Genomic DNA, 15,567 nt, shown 5'->3' on the forward strand with positions numbered 1-15,567 from the left:
CAAAGAAGCTTTCAAGAAATAGACTTGGAAGGGTGCCTGGATGGTTCAGTCAGTTAAGTGTCTGACTCTTGATTTTGTCTCAGGTCATGATCTTAGGGTTTCTGGGATTGAGCCCTGTGTTGGTCTCTGCACTGACAGCATGGAGCCTGCTTGGGATTTTCACTCTGTCTCTCTCTGCCCCTCCTCTGCTCGTTCTCTATCTCTCAAAATAAATAAACTTTAAAAAAAGAGAAAAAGTTGTTAAAAAAAAAATACACTTGGAGCTATAGCAAGTCCTTAGTATGTAAACCCCACATTTCAAATATGTAATTGTCTCCCATCCCCCTACCACCAGATTTGTTCTGTGATCAACTCAGCCTTGGACCTGTACTTCCCAGAGGGATGTGGTGTGGACATCCTTGCGGAGCTGGGGCGCTACTATGTGACTTCGGCCTTCACCTTGGCAGTCAGCATCATCGCCAAGAAGGAGGTTCTTTTGGACCAGCCTGGCAGGGAGGGTAGGTGCCAGGTGGGCAGCACAGCCCCATTTTTTCCTCAAGCTAGGGACAGTGACTGGCTGAGCAAGGTCTGGTTTTAGGGAATGGGGAATTTGAAGGATGGATCTTTGCTTTAGGGAAACTTACAACCAAGTCCTTTCTTACCTCCAAGATACTTATTGTTTCTTCCTATGCATGTTTATATCTTGTGAAGATTGAGATCAAAACAACCTCAGGGAGAATAGATACTTTACTAACCCATTGTACAGATGAGAAAATTGAGAGCCAAAGAGAATACAAGTGAATTGCTTAATAGGAAAAAGTAAAGCCTGCATTCGACCTCATGTCTGTCTCCTCTCCAAAGTACAGACTCTTACTCATCCTACTGATTCTCATAACATAATGAAAATAATTAATAACAACTTATATTTGTCTAAGTCTAGTTACAGATGACAGAACATAGGCATAGAGAAGTTGAGTCACTAGCCCAAAGTCACACAGCTGGTAAGGGGCAGTGCCTGAATTCAAGTGCAGGCTGGACTGACTCATGGTTCTCTGCCCACACTGCAACATCAGCACTCATCTTTGCCTTTTCAGATAGATCAATTCTCCCATCAGCCTCTTGAGTGAGTGGGGTCAGGGACTCTGATCTTGGGGCTTTGTCTTCTGCTCTAGGACCCCAGGCAAGAGAGCTGAGGTCTGTGTGTCTTCCCCTGAGAATCCATTTGGCAGGGTGGTGGGCTCCAGGTAGAAGGTCTTCTGTGTGTGCGTGTACCTGTGTGTGTATGTGTGTAGAGACGACATTCTTCTGGCTTCCTTTATAAATCTGGGTGATTGCCGTATCTAATCCAGCCAGGAGACCTGGTTTCTCATTTCAGCTCATGCACTTGCCCCATCGTGTGTCTCTGAGCAAGTGGCTTAACATCTTGGGGTACTGAGTTTGGCTGGGCTGCTCTTTTGCCTTTGCTGGGCATCCAGGGGCTCAGATGCAGTTAGGAAGTATGTCCTGGGCAGGGTTGCTCAGCTGCAAGGGTGAGTGTGCACAACATGAACCTCATGTCATAGGAGGAGGCAGGACCCACCCCATAGTTGAGGAAGGGGCAACCTTTTTGCTTCAGTTACCTATCATCCTTGCTGAGCCTACCTTTGTGCCAGTTCCCCAGCCCCAGCCCCCCTCACACTGCTGCTTGTACTTCCCCTGACCCCTCCCCTCCCCACAGAGGAAAGCGGTTCCACCCCCAAGACCATCGTGTACCACCTCGGTGAGGGCGTGTATGGAATCTTCAACTCAGTCTTGTTTGACAACACCTGCCCTACCCCCATCCTACAGAAGGTGAGCCTACCCCACGTGGGCCTGTTTTCAGTTGTGTGTGTGTGTGTGTGTGTGTGTGTGTGTGTGTGTGTGTGTTTAAATAACATTTTGGGGGTGTTTTTATTTAATTTTTAAAAAGTAAAACATTCATTATAGAAGATAGTGGGATGAAGAAGATTATCATCCATAATCCTACCATGTAGAGATAGACGCTTTGAACATTAGATTTTTCAGTCTTTAAAAAATGTATTATATTAAAAAAAATAAAGTTGGATTGTATTGTTTTGTAACTACTTTTTTTCCCACTCAATATGGGGTATAGCTCTTTCCATACCATTAGCTAATCATTGACAACATGCTTTTTGAAGACTACGTATTATTTTAACTAATCTAACCCTAGTGGTTTGGTTTCCTGTTTTTGAGCACTGCAAGTATATCTTGACATCCATCTCTGATCAAGCCCTGGAGTGAATTTCTAGAAGTAAAAAGAAACAGTTCATCTTTAATGGGTTTTTCTAGGTTAACAAGGGAATAGGAATGGACAAAGAGGGGGAAGACAATCAGGCACACCTTTGTATTTTTGTCTATGTAGCCCCTTTCCTGGAAGGGAACTCAAGTGCCTAACCAGCACCTAGACCATCATGAGTGCTCAGTGTGTTTTTGTTTTGCTCTCTCTTTCCATCCTGTCTAGTTTTTCAAGACCCACTCAGATGTCAGCTCCTCTTTGTAGCTCTTCCTGCCCCTCGTCTATCACAGGCAGAAGGACCCCTCCTACCTCCAGGTGCCCAGGCCACAACTTGATTGCATCCTCATTCTGTAGCTGGGTTGTTAAATGTGGTTTCCTCCGGCTAGTCTGAGTAAGCCTCCCTGATGTGCTCAGGAATTCACTTTTCCACTGTGATGCACTAGCCCTGCCTGCATTCTTGTGGTTTCCCACATCCTTCTGCACTGAGAAAGAACCAGGCTGGCCTCGGGCAGCCATGCCCCGCGTCATACAGGAGGGTGGCAGCTGCTTCTCAGTTCCTGTCTCCCTTAGATCCCCTCTGCCTTCCAGTGCACCTCTTTCTGGTCCATGCAGTCCCTGATCCACTCCCCATTCCCTTCAGCTCCTCAGATGAATGAGTGGGCCCAGCCCACTACCACACCCCCGATCCAGAGTCTCTGTTTTGATTAATCTCCAGTTGGTATTGCTGTCTCAGGCCCCACGATGTTACTGACCCTCTTTGTGGTATGTCCTGTTTCTCCTCTGGATGATGTTGAAGTTTCTTCCTTTGGGCTGTCAACCACTTACCAGGTCCAGCCATGTGACCAGATGCGGGGTCAGGCCCCAGTCTGGTGGTGGAGACAGATGACAGCACACATAATAAGTTAGCTACAATTGTGTTGGAGTGTGTCAGAGGGACTCAGGCTGGCTGGGGGTTTCTGTACCTTCTTCCCCAAGGAAGATCCCCTTCACTAGTCAGGATGGCAGCTTTGCATCCCTGCTCTTTGTTCCCCAGGACTTTGTGTTTGGACCTCATGTACAGAAAGTTATATTAAACATAAATCTTGGTTCAAAGTATACTTCTCATCACTGGAGCCTACTTGGCCCTTTTTTGTTTGCTTGCTTTCTTTCTTTTTAAAAATTAAATAAGGGGCGCCTGGGTGGCTTAGTCTGTTAAGCATCTTACTCTTGATTTCAGCTCAGGTCATGATCATGGTCATGATCAGCATTAGGTCATGGTTCGTAGGTTCGAACCCCACAACAGATTCTGTGCTGATGGTGTGGAGCCTGCTTGGGATTCTCTCTCCTCCCCGCCCCCTCTGCTCCTCCCCAACTTGCAGGCGTGTGTGTGTGCGCGCGCGCGCACGCACACACACACACACACACACACACACACACACACAAACACGCTTTCTCTTTCTCTCAAAATAAAAGACATGAAAAAAATTAAGAATTTAATAAATATTTGAGTACTCTCAGTATGCAAAGCACTATGCTGAGGCCTGCACAGAATAGTAGGTGAGAAAAAAAGGTCTATGCTTTGGAAATACAATTCTGCTGGGTAGGGGTGTGTGTGTGTGATTAGTACCTAGGCTACAACAGTGTCATGAGAAAAGTACAGAAAACTACAGAACAAGTATTATTGGAATTTTTAAAAAAATATTTTAGTATATATCTTTAAAAGGAAAAGACTTTTGGGGCACCCTGGGTGGCTCTTCAGTTAAGTGTCCAACTTCGGCTCAGGTCATTATCTCGCAGTTTGTGGGTTCAAGCCCTGTGTCGGGCTCTGTGCTGGTAGCTGGGAGCCTGGAGCCTGCTTCGGATTCTGTGTCTCCCTCTCTCTCTGCCCCTCTCCTGCTTGCACTCTGTCTCTGTCTCTTCCTTTAAAAAATAAATAAACATTAAAATTTTTTTTTTAATTTTTAAAGGAAAAGACTTTAGAAAAATCATGTCATTATCAAATTAGAAATGAACAATTCCATAGTATCCCCTATCATCTTGCCTCATAGATGGGTTTTCTAGTTGATTTGCTGAAATCAGCAGCCAAAAAAGGTTCACATACTATATTTGGTTGAATTGTCTCTCTACTATCCTATTAGTCTCGCCAACATTTTTTTTTAATTCTTTATTTGTTGATGAAACTGACTAAAACTGGTCCTAAAATTTCCTGCATTCTGGATTTTCCTGATTGGTGAATTCTCTGGATCCCTTCACTGCTATTGAATACGTTATACCGTGCCTTGTGTTTCTTTGATACTAGGTCGTTAGATTGAATGGTTTCATTAGATTCCCAATCAGTTTCGGGGTAAAAATGTTTCATGGGAGAACTTGTCTCTGTAGTATAATCCAAAGTGTATTACTTTCTTTTTAGTGTAATAAGCATTCTTACCATTTTGCCACCTCATTCCTTTGTCTCTTCTCATGCAAAGTACCCATGTGTTGACTCATGTGTTACCATTTTTTCATATAGGTTTTTCTTTTTTTAATATAGTTTTTTTTTCTATTGTAGTAGGAACACTTAACATAAACATCTTGTAACAGACGTTTAAGTGTATAATACAGTCCTATTATCTATAGGCACAGCAGGTCTCTAGAATTTGTCCATTTTACAGAGCTGAAATTTTATGTCCATTGATTACCAACTTCCCATTTCCCTTCCCATCACCCCTGGCAACCATGTTTCTATTCTTTGTTTCCATGAGTTTGACTATTAGATACCTCATATAAATGCAGTCGTGCAGTATCTGTCCTTCTGTGACTATTTCAGTTGACATAACATCCTTAACGTTCATTCACGTTGTTGTATATTGCAGGATTTCTTTCTTTTATGAGGCCGATAATATTCCATTGGATATATGTATATACAGCATTTTTTAATTCATTTGTCTGTCAGCGGACATTTAGGTCTTGGCAGTTGTTAATACTGCTGCAGTAAACATGAGAGCTAATACCTCTTAAAGACCCTGATTTAAATTCTTTTGGATAAATACCCAGAAGTAGGATTGCTGGATCTCACCATAGTTCTACTTTTATTTTTTTTAAGTTTATTTATTTTGAGAGAGGGAGAGAGAGAGAGAGAGAGAGAGAACGGGATAGGGGTAGAGAGAGAGGGAGAGAGAGAATCCCAGGCAGGCTCCAGCTGTCAGCACAGAGCCCAGTTTGGGGCTTGGTCTCACAAACTGTGCAATCATGACCTGAGCCAAAATCAAGGGTCGGACCTTAAATGACTGAGCCACCCAGGTGCCCCAGGTGGACTTTTAATGTATAAACATTTTAAGCGTTCATTGAGTGGTCTAAAATGACATATATTTAGGGTTAAAGATACGACTTAATAAATGTGAATTGGCACTTTATAAATGCAAGCTATAGTTGGGTGTGGAGAGGGGCCCAGATGAGGTAAGTACCACAGAAGTTTTATAAGAATCTTGGGAACCAAAATTCAGGGTACAAGCTTCAGTCACTCCACTCTACCTGAAGACCCTCTCTCTGTTGACAAGATTGGGCTTTCTTACTTGCCATTTTATTTTATTCTAGTGTTTTATGGTTAAAAAAGCAGGACTCTGTCTTGAGTGTATTGCAATAGCATTTGTCAAGTGTGGATCTTGTTAGTTTTTAATCTTAAAAATCCTTAAGTAATGATTCCTAATGCTTTTTTTTAATTACTCTTTGCCATACTATACACTAGTTTTATTTTTTTTCAACTATGTCTTGTCTTTATCCTGACCTTTTGATAATTTTTTTCCTTGTTCAGCCTATTCCGTAGTGTTTTGACAATAGCTTTGTACTGTGTTTAGAAAACCAGTAGGGTGCCTTCTATTTCCAGCAACGTGGTAGTCTAGATACTCTCAACAGCCGCCCCACTGACAACAAAGAAAACGGTATCCTGACTTACAAGAAAGCAGGGGATCCTTCAGAGGTCAAAATTAAATGAAAGCAGGCATCTCCACTTAGAGTGAAAGCCAGTCTAGTTTCCACCCACTAACCAGAGAGATCCTTTAAAAATGTAAGTCAAATCATGTCTAGTTTTATTAAAACTGCCTAAAACCCTACTCTGGTTCCCATCCCGCTTCAGATTAAAGCCAAAGTCCTCCAGGGGCTTCTAAGGCCCTCTGTGACCCGCCCTGTCTCTTCTCTGATCCCCTCCCTCACCGCTCTCTGGTTTTGCTCATCCCATTGCAGTGACCGCAGCCTCCTTGCAGTTCCTCAAAGTCCCCCAGGCACATTCCTGCCTTAGCACCTTTGCACCTGCTCTTCTGCCCGGATCGCCTTTCTTCTAAGTACCACATGGGCTCACTCTTTAACCTCCTTTCCATCTTTGCCCAAAGGTCATCTTCTCAGTGAGACCTTACGCTTTATATAAAACTGCAACCTGCCCCTCCCCCACTCTGTTCTTTCTTTTATTTCATATCATTTATTATCTCCCAATATACTATATAATTTACTTCTTTATTTTGTTGTTTGCCTCCCTCCTGCTAGACTGTAAACCCCATAGGACAGGACTTTGTCTATTTTGTTTGCCAGTGTCTCCCAAGCACATAAAATAGTGACTGTTCAAATATGAGTCAAATGAATTAATTAACCTAGAGAGAAAACCTAACTCTGAAACTGGTTTCTCTCTGGGAGTGTATGCTGAATCCTTGTAGCATTGATCTTCAGTTTTGATAGCTGCATGGGTTCCTAGGGACTCAGTCAGGATGGGGAATCTGATAGGATCCCTCACATAAAGCTGTGGACCCCCCAAAAGTACATCATCATCAGTGTAAGGGTAAACCAGAAAACACGTGTCCCACAGAGGAGGCCAGCAAAAACAACAACAACAACAAAAAAACATGTCTTTTTGACCTTGGTAGTGGTTGGAAGAGGGCACAAAATTAAGAATTTACAGCCATAAGCCAGCCTTTTCCTGGCTTTGTTGCCCAAATTCATATTGTCTGATGTGTTGTCTGATAAACCTCAAGGCTAGAATTTATTTTATCTTGCAGAAGCAAACACAACTTCTCTCTGCAGTAGAAATATTCAGCCTAGGCTTCTAAGAATTCTCACAAGTGCCAAAGTACATGAGCTCACATTAAAAAATCACAAAACACAAAGAAATAGGTCACCCTGAAGGAAAGCCAGCAGAAGTCACAGACAGCAGAATCAGTCCTGCAATTATTTCATGTATTAGAATTATCATATGTTAAAGATAAAACAAAATATTTACAATGTTTAAAGAAATAAGAAACTGAAAATTACACCAAAGAATAAGAAAATATAAAAATATTATCTAACAGATTTTAAAAGGATTAAATAGAACTTCTAAAAATGAAAAGTATGATAATTGCAATAGTGCACAGAGTAAGCAAAGCTATTAGAGACAGTTGAAGAGAGGATTAGAGAATGGGAAGACAGAGCTAAAGAAATTATGCCAATGTAGCACAAAGACATGGAGACAGAAAATAAGAAAGGCACAGGAAGTGGCAGATAGAGTGAGAAAGCATAATGTCTGAACTATAATCATAGTTTCAGGAAGAGATTGCATGAGGACACAGAAACCACACCAGTAATTTGAACAGGGAAACTTTAATATAAAGAATTGTCAACATTTAAATATGGTTAATTACTCAAAGGGTCAAAAGCAGTTACTACCACTGGTAAGAGAGAGTGAAGAAGGAAGCAACTCAGAGGAGGGCTCCCCCTTCCAAGGCTGAGGTTGAAACCTTTGAAGAAAGGCTGTGACTGTCACAGAGACATGCAGCCTGCCAGTGACAAAGAAACTTGTCAGAGGGTGCCCACCACAACTGACTCATAGGGGCAGCCTGCTGCTGAGTGGAGACGAAACTTGCTGGAGGGTGTGGGCCAGGGTTGAACTGTGAAGGCCACTGAGGTAAGAACTACCAGACCCTCATATGCTGAGCCATAGGGGGCCACAAAGAAAAACAGCATACTAAAAGAGGAAAAGTCTTTTCTTCCCGATCTTGCCAGCAACCTCTGTTGACAAAGCCTAACTTAGAGCTACCTGGCAAATAAGGAAAGTCTATAGCGTTCAGCTCCAGTACCACAAAGCAAGGCAAAGAAGGGTGGATTGGGGGCTGAGAGATAAAAAGTTAATAACTGGCAGAGAGTCAATAGACTGGGAGAGAGTAAGACCTATCTTCAGATTTAGGAAATCAAACAAATCCCAAACATTAGTGAAACTGAATACTATGGACAAAGAGAAGATCTTAAAACTAGTGAGAGAATTGAGACAGATAGAAGACTACCTGTAGAATAATGACAGACTTACAGCTTATTTTTCTCCCATAACAATGGAAGGAGGAGATCCTGGAGTAGCAGCCTTAATGTATCAACCTAGAATTTTGTATCCAGCAAAATTGCTTTTCAAGAATGAGTATGGAATGTAGGCATTTTCAGACAAAGCAAATACTGAGAGACATACCTTCACGAACAGAAGTTCTAAAGGATATACTTCAGGCATAAGGAAAATGATTCCAGATGTATGGTCTGAGTTGCAAGAAGGAATGGTGACCAAAGATAGCTAAATATTTGGGTATATCCAAAGGATCATTGACTGTCACCACCACCCCAACAATAACAGTTAATTTGTGGGGTTAAAAATAGGTTTCAGGTGTGATTAGGTTCAGCTGTGAGTAGATCCCAACTTACATGACTTGAATGAAATACTGAGGCTTATTTTGCTCATGTAGATGTCTAGACCAGGCAATCCTGAACTGGTATAGTGGTTTTAGAGTCATATGGAACCATATTGCTTCTACTTGTACCTATTTCTAGGTGTTGTCCTCATCTTGGTAGATACAAAATGAAGTGCCAGCCCTTACAGGAAAGAAGAAGAAGTAAAGCCCATGTGCCAGTTGTCTTTTAAAGAAACTTCCTAAAAGTAGCCACATAACACTTGTGTTTTTATCCCATAGCTATGGGGCTAAGATGTTAGTCCCATGGCCCTAACTACCTGCAAGGAAAGTTAGCAAATATGGTCTTTATTCTAGGTGGTCATGTTCCTAGCAAAAACTGAGGGTTGGAATTGCTGGGGTAGGCAATTAGCAGCCTCTGCCACAAATAAGATCAAATAGAACACTGGACAACATGAGAATGTAAGTAGGGAGGTAAAGTGACCAAGTTGGTGTTCTAGGGTTTTTAACTGAGAGGAAGATATTGATTAATTTTAGACTTTAGACTTTAAGCTAGGCATGCATGTTAAAAAGTAAATGTTTAGAGTAACCATAAAATAATAAAAATAGGTAATATAATGGATAATGTATATAATAGAAATATATAATATCTAGATAACTATATAATGTAATTACCAACACTGATGATAATTAAAATGATTTAGTTTGGACACCAGCATAAAAAAATTAGGCAAAAAAACCATAGTTGAGAGCACAGGAAAGACCCATATATATCTAGAAACTTGATTTTTGATAGGGCTTGCAAAGAAGATCACTGGGGATTGTTTAATATATGATGCTGGGACACCTGATTGTCCACATGCAAAAAATGAAACTGAATCCCTATCTCACAGCACATGTGAATATAAATCCCAGATATCAATATAGGAGAATATCTGTCTGACCTTGAAACAAGGAAGAACAGTGAAAAATCTGTTAAAAACCAAAAAGGAAGAAACTGATGTTTGTCTACACTAAAATGAAGAGCTTCTGTTCATCTGTTAGCAAAAGGAAAGAGGCAATCACACTCTGTAAGAAAATATGGAAACACATATATAAACTGATAGGGATTAGTAGACAGAATATTTGGAAGATTCTTATGTAAGAATCTTAAGAAAATAAGAAAAGCAATACAAAATAGAAAGCAACAGAAATAAGGCAAAAGACTTTAACAGGCATTTCCCAGAAGAGGAAATCCAAATAGAAAATGAAAAAGTGCTCTACCTCCTTGGTAATCAAGGAAATACAAATGAGGAGACACCATTTTCTACTGACTAGATTAGAAAAAAACAAAGCATGACAATATCAAAAGTTGGTGAGGGTATAGAGTAGTTGGATCTCTTAGACACTGACAGGTAGGAGTTGGTATTTCTACTTTGGGAAACAAGTTGGCATTACTCAGGTAAAGTTAGATGTGTGTATAATGTATCTTCCAGCAAGTTCCCATATGTATTTGGGGAAAAATACAAGAATGTTCACAGGAGCAATTTTTATAATATAAAACATTGGAAACAACATTAATGTTTGTTGGCAGGGTAATAGATAAACAAATTACTGTGTATTCCATATAATGGATTCTATGCAGCATATCGTGAATTATGGCTATATATATATATATATATATATACACCTGTGTGTGTGTATATATATATATATATATATATATTAGTTGGATGAATCTTGGGAGTGTAAGTTTCAACAACAAAAAAAGCAAGTTGCAGAGATTATATACTGTATAATTTCATTTACGTAAATTTCAGAAGCGTACAAAACTAAACACTATGCAGAAAACAAAGCAAGAGAACAATGAAAACAAAATTCAGGATAATGGTTACTTCCGGAGGGGTTAGGGAAGTGGTATGTCACTGGGTGGGCCACGCGGGAGTTTCAAAGATATTAGAAATTTTATATTTCTTTAGCTGGTGGTGGATACACAGATATTCATTTTATTATTTTTCTTTACATCTTACACATGGTATAAATATTCTTTTGGTAGGAATTAAATATTTAACAAAATTGAGTCTATCATTATTGCTTATTAGTATTCTTGGATAGGCTCACATTTATTCTTTTATCATGCCATGTCTAACATTCAGAAAAATATCTTGGGGGTTTTAATTAGTAGTAGTCTACCTAATCTATTAAAATGGGAAGAATTCTCTTTTTTGCTTTACTAAGTTTTTCCAGTTAAGAGAGTGTAGACCTCTTGTATTTTATTTCTCTCATTAAGGTTTTATTATTTTCTTTGAATAAGTTATTGTGGCCCAAGTACATCCAAGAATTTAATAACGTAATGCTTTCATTACTATTGTGAATGGAAACATTTCCCTGTGTTTTTGAGCTGAGATAATGGCTTGCATGCCGAGACTCCTTCATTTCCTCTAATAAATTACCTCCTTCCCTTTGGATCTTCCAGGTAAGCAAACATGTTTTCTGCAATGTGATATTTTATTTTTTTCATTTTCTATATACTATACCTTTTAAAATATTTTTTTCCTAATGGCTATTAGATGATATATATGATAGAAATGGTGACAGAAAGCTTCAGACTTGGAGTCAGAAGACATGGGTCCTGACTTTACCATATACTGGCTAAGTAACTGACCTTAATCTCAGCCTGTTTCTCTGGTTTCTTCATCTGAAAAATGAAGGGCTGAACTTAATTACTAAGGTTGCTTCTGGTTCTGAAATGAGGCCATTCTAATGTATTTCCATTAAGTTAGATTTGCCTCTTTATTTTAAATAGTTTCTCTGCATTGTGGGGTTTGATTTTGTTTTGTCTGTAGTTTTAATCAAGAATAGATGGTATAGGCTATTGAATGCCATACTGACATGTACTAGGAAAATTAGATTTCAATTGTAGATCTATATTTTCCATATTATGATGAAGTCAGTGTTCGCTTTGCTCCTATTGTCCCTGCCTTTCATACAGAGGCAAATTGTCTATATTGTTCCATATTGAAGGAAATCACTGAAGGTGATTCTTTGACTAGGAGGGCAGATTTGGTTAGTTACGGTTTCATTTCAGATTTTCCTGTATGTTCATAAGTTAAATTGTGACCATATGTTTTTGTTCTGCTTTTCCCCTTTTTGTGTGCTGCTCTTGTTCATTCCATTTTTTTCCTTTTAAAATATTTTTGTGTACTTTATGTAGAATAGGGATTATTGATTCATTCTTTAAAAGTTGGGGAATTATGTGAGGACTCCATCAGGGCCACTAAACATTTTAAGTGTTTGATCTTATTTCTTCTGTGGATCCACTTACTTATTGGGCCTCTTTGAGGAAGGCAGCCCATTGGTGCAGCTAGGAGGCCCCTTGTCCAGGACCACTCGGAGTTCTGCTACTAACATCCTCCAGAATCTGCAGCAGGTCACTTCCACTCTCTGACTTTTCCTATCTGTAAAACGGGAATTGCAGCTGCCTCTCAGATGAGCTGTCAAGTAGTGGTGGGCATGCTCTGCCCTCGCACAGAGGGGGGCCTCGTAGCATATTGGGCAGCTGATATTTTTACAGGTGCTTGTCCATTTCCACTCAGTTTCCAGACTCATAAAAAGAGCGAGGACTTAACAAGTGTGTTGCCACATGCTTTTGGAATATTTATTTTGCACATTTTTTTTTTAATGGCTTAAAATTTTTTTTAAGTTATTTTGACAGCAAGAGAGAGAGAGAGAGAGAGAGCACAATTCGGGTGGGGTCAGAGAGGGAGAGAGAATTCCAAACAGGCTCTTGGACGACACTGATAGTGCAGAGCCTGACATGGAGCTTGAACTCAAAAACCATGAGATCATGACCTGGGCTGAAGCCAAGAGTTGGACGCTCACCTGACTGAGCCACCCAGGTGCCCCTAAAAAAATGGCTTTAAATGGCAAAAGGATAGCTTTGCATTATTCCCTGCGAAGTTAATTTTTTTTCCCACTGATTTTTTATTTATGCCACTAATAAGAAGAGAACTCATTATAATGCAAGTGTGTCTTTTCTTTTTACTTTTTGTGAAAGAACCTTTGGAACCTCTTTTTTCAGGATCCTCATAGATCCATATATAGAATTTCCCCCCAAAAGCTTTAGAAATTAGCTTAATGTTTTTTAAGAAGTGGAGCTAAGGGAAATACTTCAGAGCAATTGAGATCAATTTTACTTATTAACAAAAAGCTCATAAACAAGAACATTAAGTTATATGAACAAGGATATATTTGTCTCCCTTTTTTAGAATATGAACTTCCCAGCCCCTAGATCAGAGCCTGGCACATAGTAGGTGCTCAATAAGTATTTGTTGAATGGATCAATTAATGAATATAGGATAGTTTGAATTTCTGACTTTTAATATGTGCATGTTTTTCTTTATTAATGAGACTAATGGCTTACTAACTTCTCATATACATGAATATTTTTTCTGCCTATGGAATCTATGGCTTTTCTTTCTCAATGTTATGCATTCCTGCTGCTGGCTAAGGAATTGAAGCACCTTTTCTTTTTCCTCATTGGTCTTCTCTACTACCTCCTTCTAGACTCTGGATGGCTTCTATTCCTCCCTTCCTTCCTTTCTTTCTCTCCCTTTCTCTCTCCTTCCTTCCTTCCCTTTCTCACCACTCATATTTGCTATTCATTCATTCATTCATTTTATTTATTTTAATTTTTTTCTTTCTTAATGTTTATTTATTTTTGAGACAGAGAGAGACAGAGCATGAATGGGGAGGGTCAGAGAGAGGGAGACACAGAATCCAAAACAGGTACCAGGCTCTGAGCTGTCAGCACAGAGCCCGACACGGGGCTCGAACTCATGGACCGCGAGATCATGACCTGAGCTGAAGTCGGGTGCCCAACCGACTGAGCCACCGAGGCACCCCTTCATTCATTTAAAAGATATTATTCATAAAAGCACCTACTATATGCCAGATTGCTAGGCATGGAGGAGACGGTGGGGTGAACACGGAGGTCATTCATGATCTCTGGGGTCATGGAACTTATAGTCTGACAGGGAAGACAGGCCTGAGCAGATACATTTCACAAATACCTAATTATAAATTTTGACAAAGGCCATGAACGCAAAAGTTTGTGGGTGGAGCATGGAGCTTTAGCAAAGACTTTCACGAAGCCATTGTAGCTGAGATCTGAAGGAAAATTAGGAGTTGGTGGCGTTCCTCAGGGAACATCATGGGGTGTGCTGGGGCTAGGGGAAGGGAAACAGGGTTTCCCTGGGAACCCAGGGCAACTGGAGTGACTGGAACATGACACAGCAGGGATGGACAAGGGGACTAAAAGGCAGTCAGGGTTTGCTCACATCCATCTTTCGGTCATGACTTCTCCTCCTAGGACCTGCCTGGCAGGATCCCACACTGTGACAAATTGCACTGGTTGTCAGCAAATGGTCTGTGTTACAGAGTTCTTTCCTGGATTTTTCAGTCATTTAAGAAAAAACATTTTGGGGCGCCTGGGTGGCGCAGTCAGTTAAGCGTCCGACTTCAGCCAGGTCACGATCTCGCGGTCCGTGAGTTCGAGCCCCGCATCAGGCTCTGGGCTGATGGCTCGGAGCTTGGAGCCTGTTTCCGATTCTGGGTCTCCCTCTCTCTCTGCCCCTCCCCCGTTCATGCTCTGTCTCTCTCTGTCCCAAAAATAAATAAACGTTGAAAAAAAAATTAAAAAAAAAAGAAAAAACATTTTATGTAATTGGTGGTTGTGTCTTTGGGCAAGCCACTCAATCTCTCAGAGCCTCAGTTTTCCTGAATGGGAGGAATTTCTGTCTACCCCATGGGGTCCTCTGTGACCTCTGCCAGGCCACCCTGTGATTATCTGTTGGAGGCCCATCTTCCTCCCCTGTCTGAGAGCCCAAGGGAGGGTGGGTTCTACTCACCTATGTACTTCTGGCTTCTCCGATGGGGCCTGGCATGGAATTGAGAGCAAATGGGAGGCCTTCATAGAAGAGGGAGCCCCAGAGGTCAAGGTGGATTTGAGGAAGGGGGAAGAGCTACAGAGGTTCAGAAAGCGGCAGATATGCCAGTGAAGACTAAAGCGAGGAGGTGGTAACAATAACAATAATGACAGTGCTACTTTACTGGGCCCTTGTCATGTGCCAGATACTGTTATGAATGCTTGACATATGCTCACTTATCCTTTCAGTAACCCTAGGAGATAGGTACTACAATTATTCCCATTTTACAAATGAGCAAACTGAGGCACAGAGGGATTAAGTACCTTGCCCAAGGTCACACAGCTAGTAAGTCTTGGAGGCTGGCTTTAAGACCAGGCATTGTGGCTTCAGAATGTATAAGGCAATGAGCACAGAGAAGCTGGAGGGCCTTACGTGCCCATCCAGTCTTTACTGAACTGGTTATGGGAGCCATGGAAAGCTTTTGAGGGAGGAATGCTAAGGCTGCGCTCAATGTGACTATCCCTGTCTCCTGCAGAAATCATCCATGGAGCAGCCCCTGTACAGCAGCAGCCTGTGGGGCCCTGTGGTCGATGGCTGTGACTGCATAGCTGAGGGCCTGTGGCTGCCGCAACTACACGTAGGGGACTGGCTGGTCTTTGAGAACATGGGCGCCTACACTGTGGGCATGGGTTCCCTCATTGAGGGGGCCCAGACATGCCGAGTCACGTATGCCATGTCCCGGGTGGCCTGGTAAGGGGGC

General features: G+C 41.2%; 1 protein-coding gene across 8 annotated transcripts in view; it reads left to right on the forward strand.

Moving 5' to 3' along the window:
- The window catches only part of AZIN2 (antizyme inhibitor 2), a 33,605-nt gene that overhangs the window by 14,931 nt on the left and 3,107 nt on the right, over positions 1-15,567 (forward strand). For 5 of the 8 annotated variants that reach the window (XM_045033198.1, XM_019835927.3, XM_006934545.5 and 2 more), the window contains 3 exons: positions 335-497; positions 1,697-1,809; positions 15,343-15,557. In XM_045033198.1, coding sequence (XP_044889133.1) covers positions 335-497; positions 1,697-1,809; positions 15,343-15,557 — 491 coding nt within the window. Of the gene's footprint in view, positions 1-334; positions 498-1,696; positions 1,810-2,479; positions 3,347-13,148; positions 13,190-15,342; positions 15,558-15,567 lie in introns of those variants that run through there. The other 3 variants (XM_019835931.3, XM_019835932.3, XM_045033199.1) reach the window with 3 other exon arrangements.

This window comes from Felis catus, chromosome C1 (genome assembly GCF_018350175.1).
Source record: "Felis catus isolate Fca126 chromosome C1, F.catus_Fca126_mat1.0, whole genome shotgun sequence".
Taxonomy (NCBI): domain Eukaryota; kingdom Metazoa; phylum Chordata; class Mammalia; order Carnivora; family Felidae; genus Felis; species Felis catus.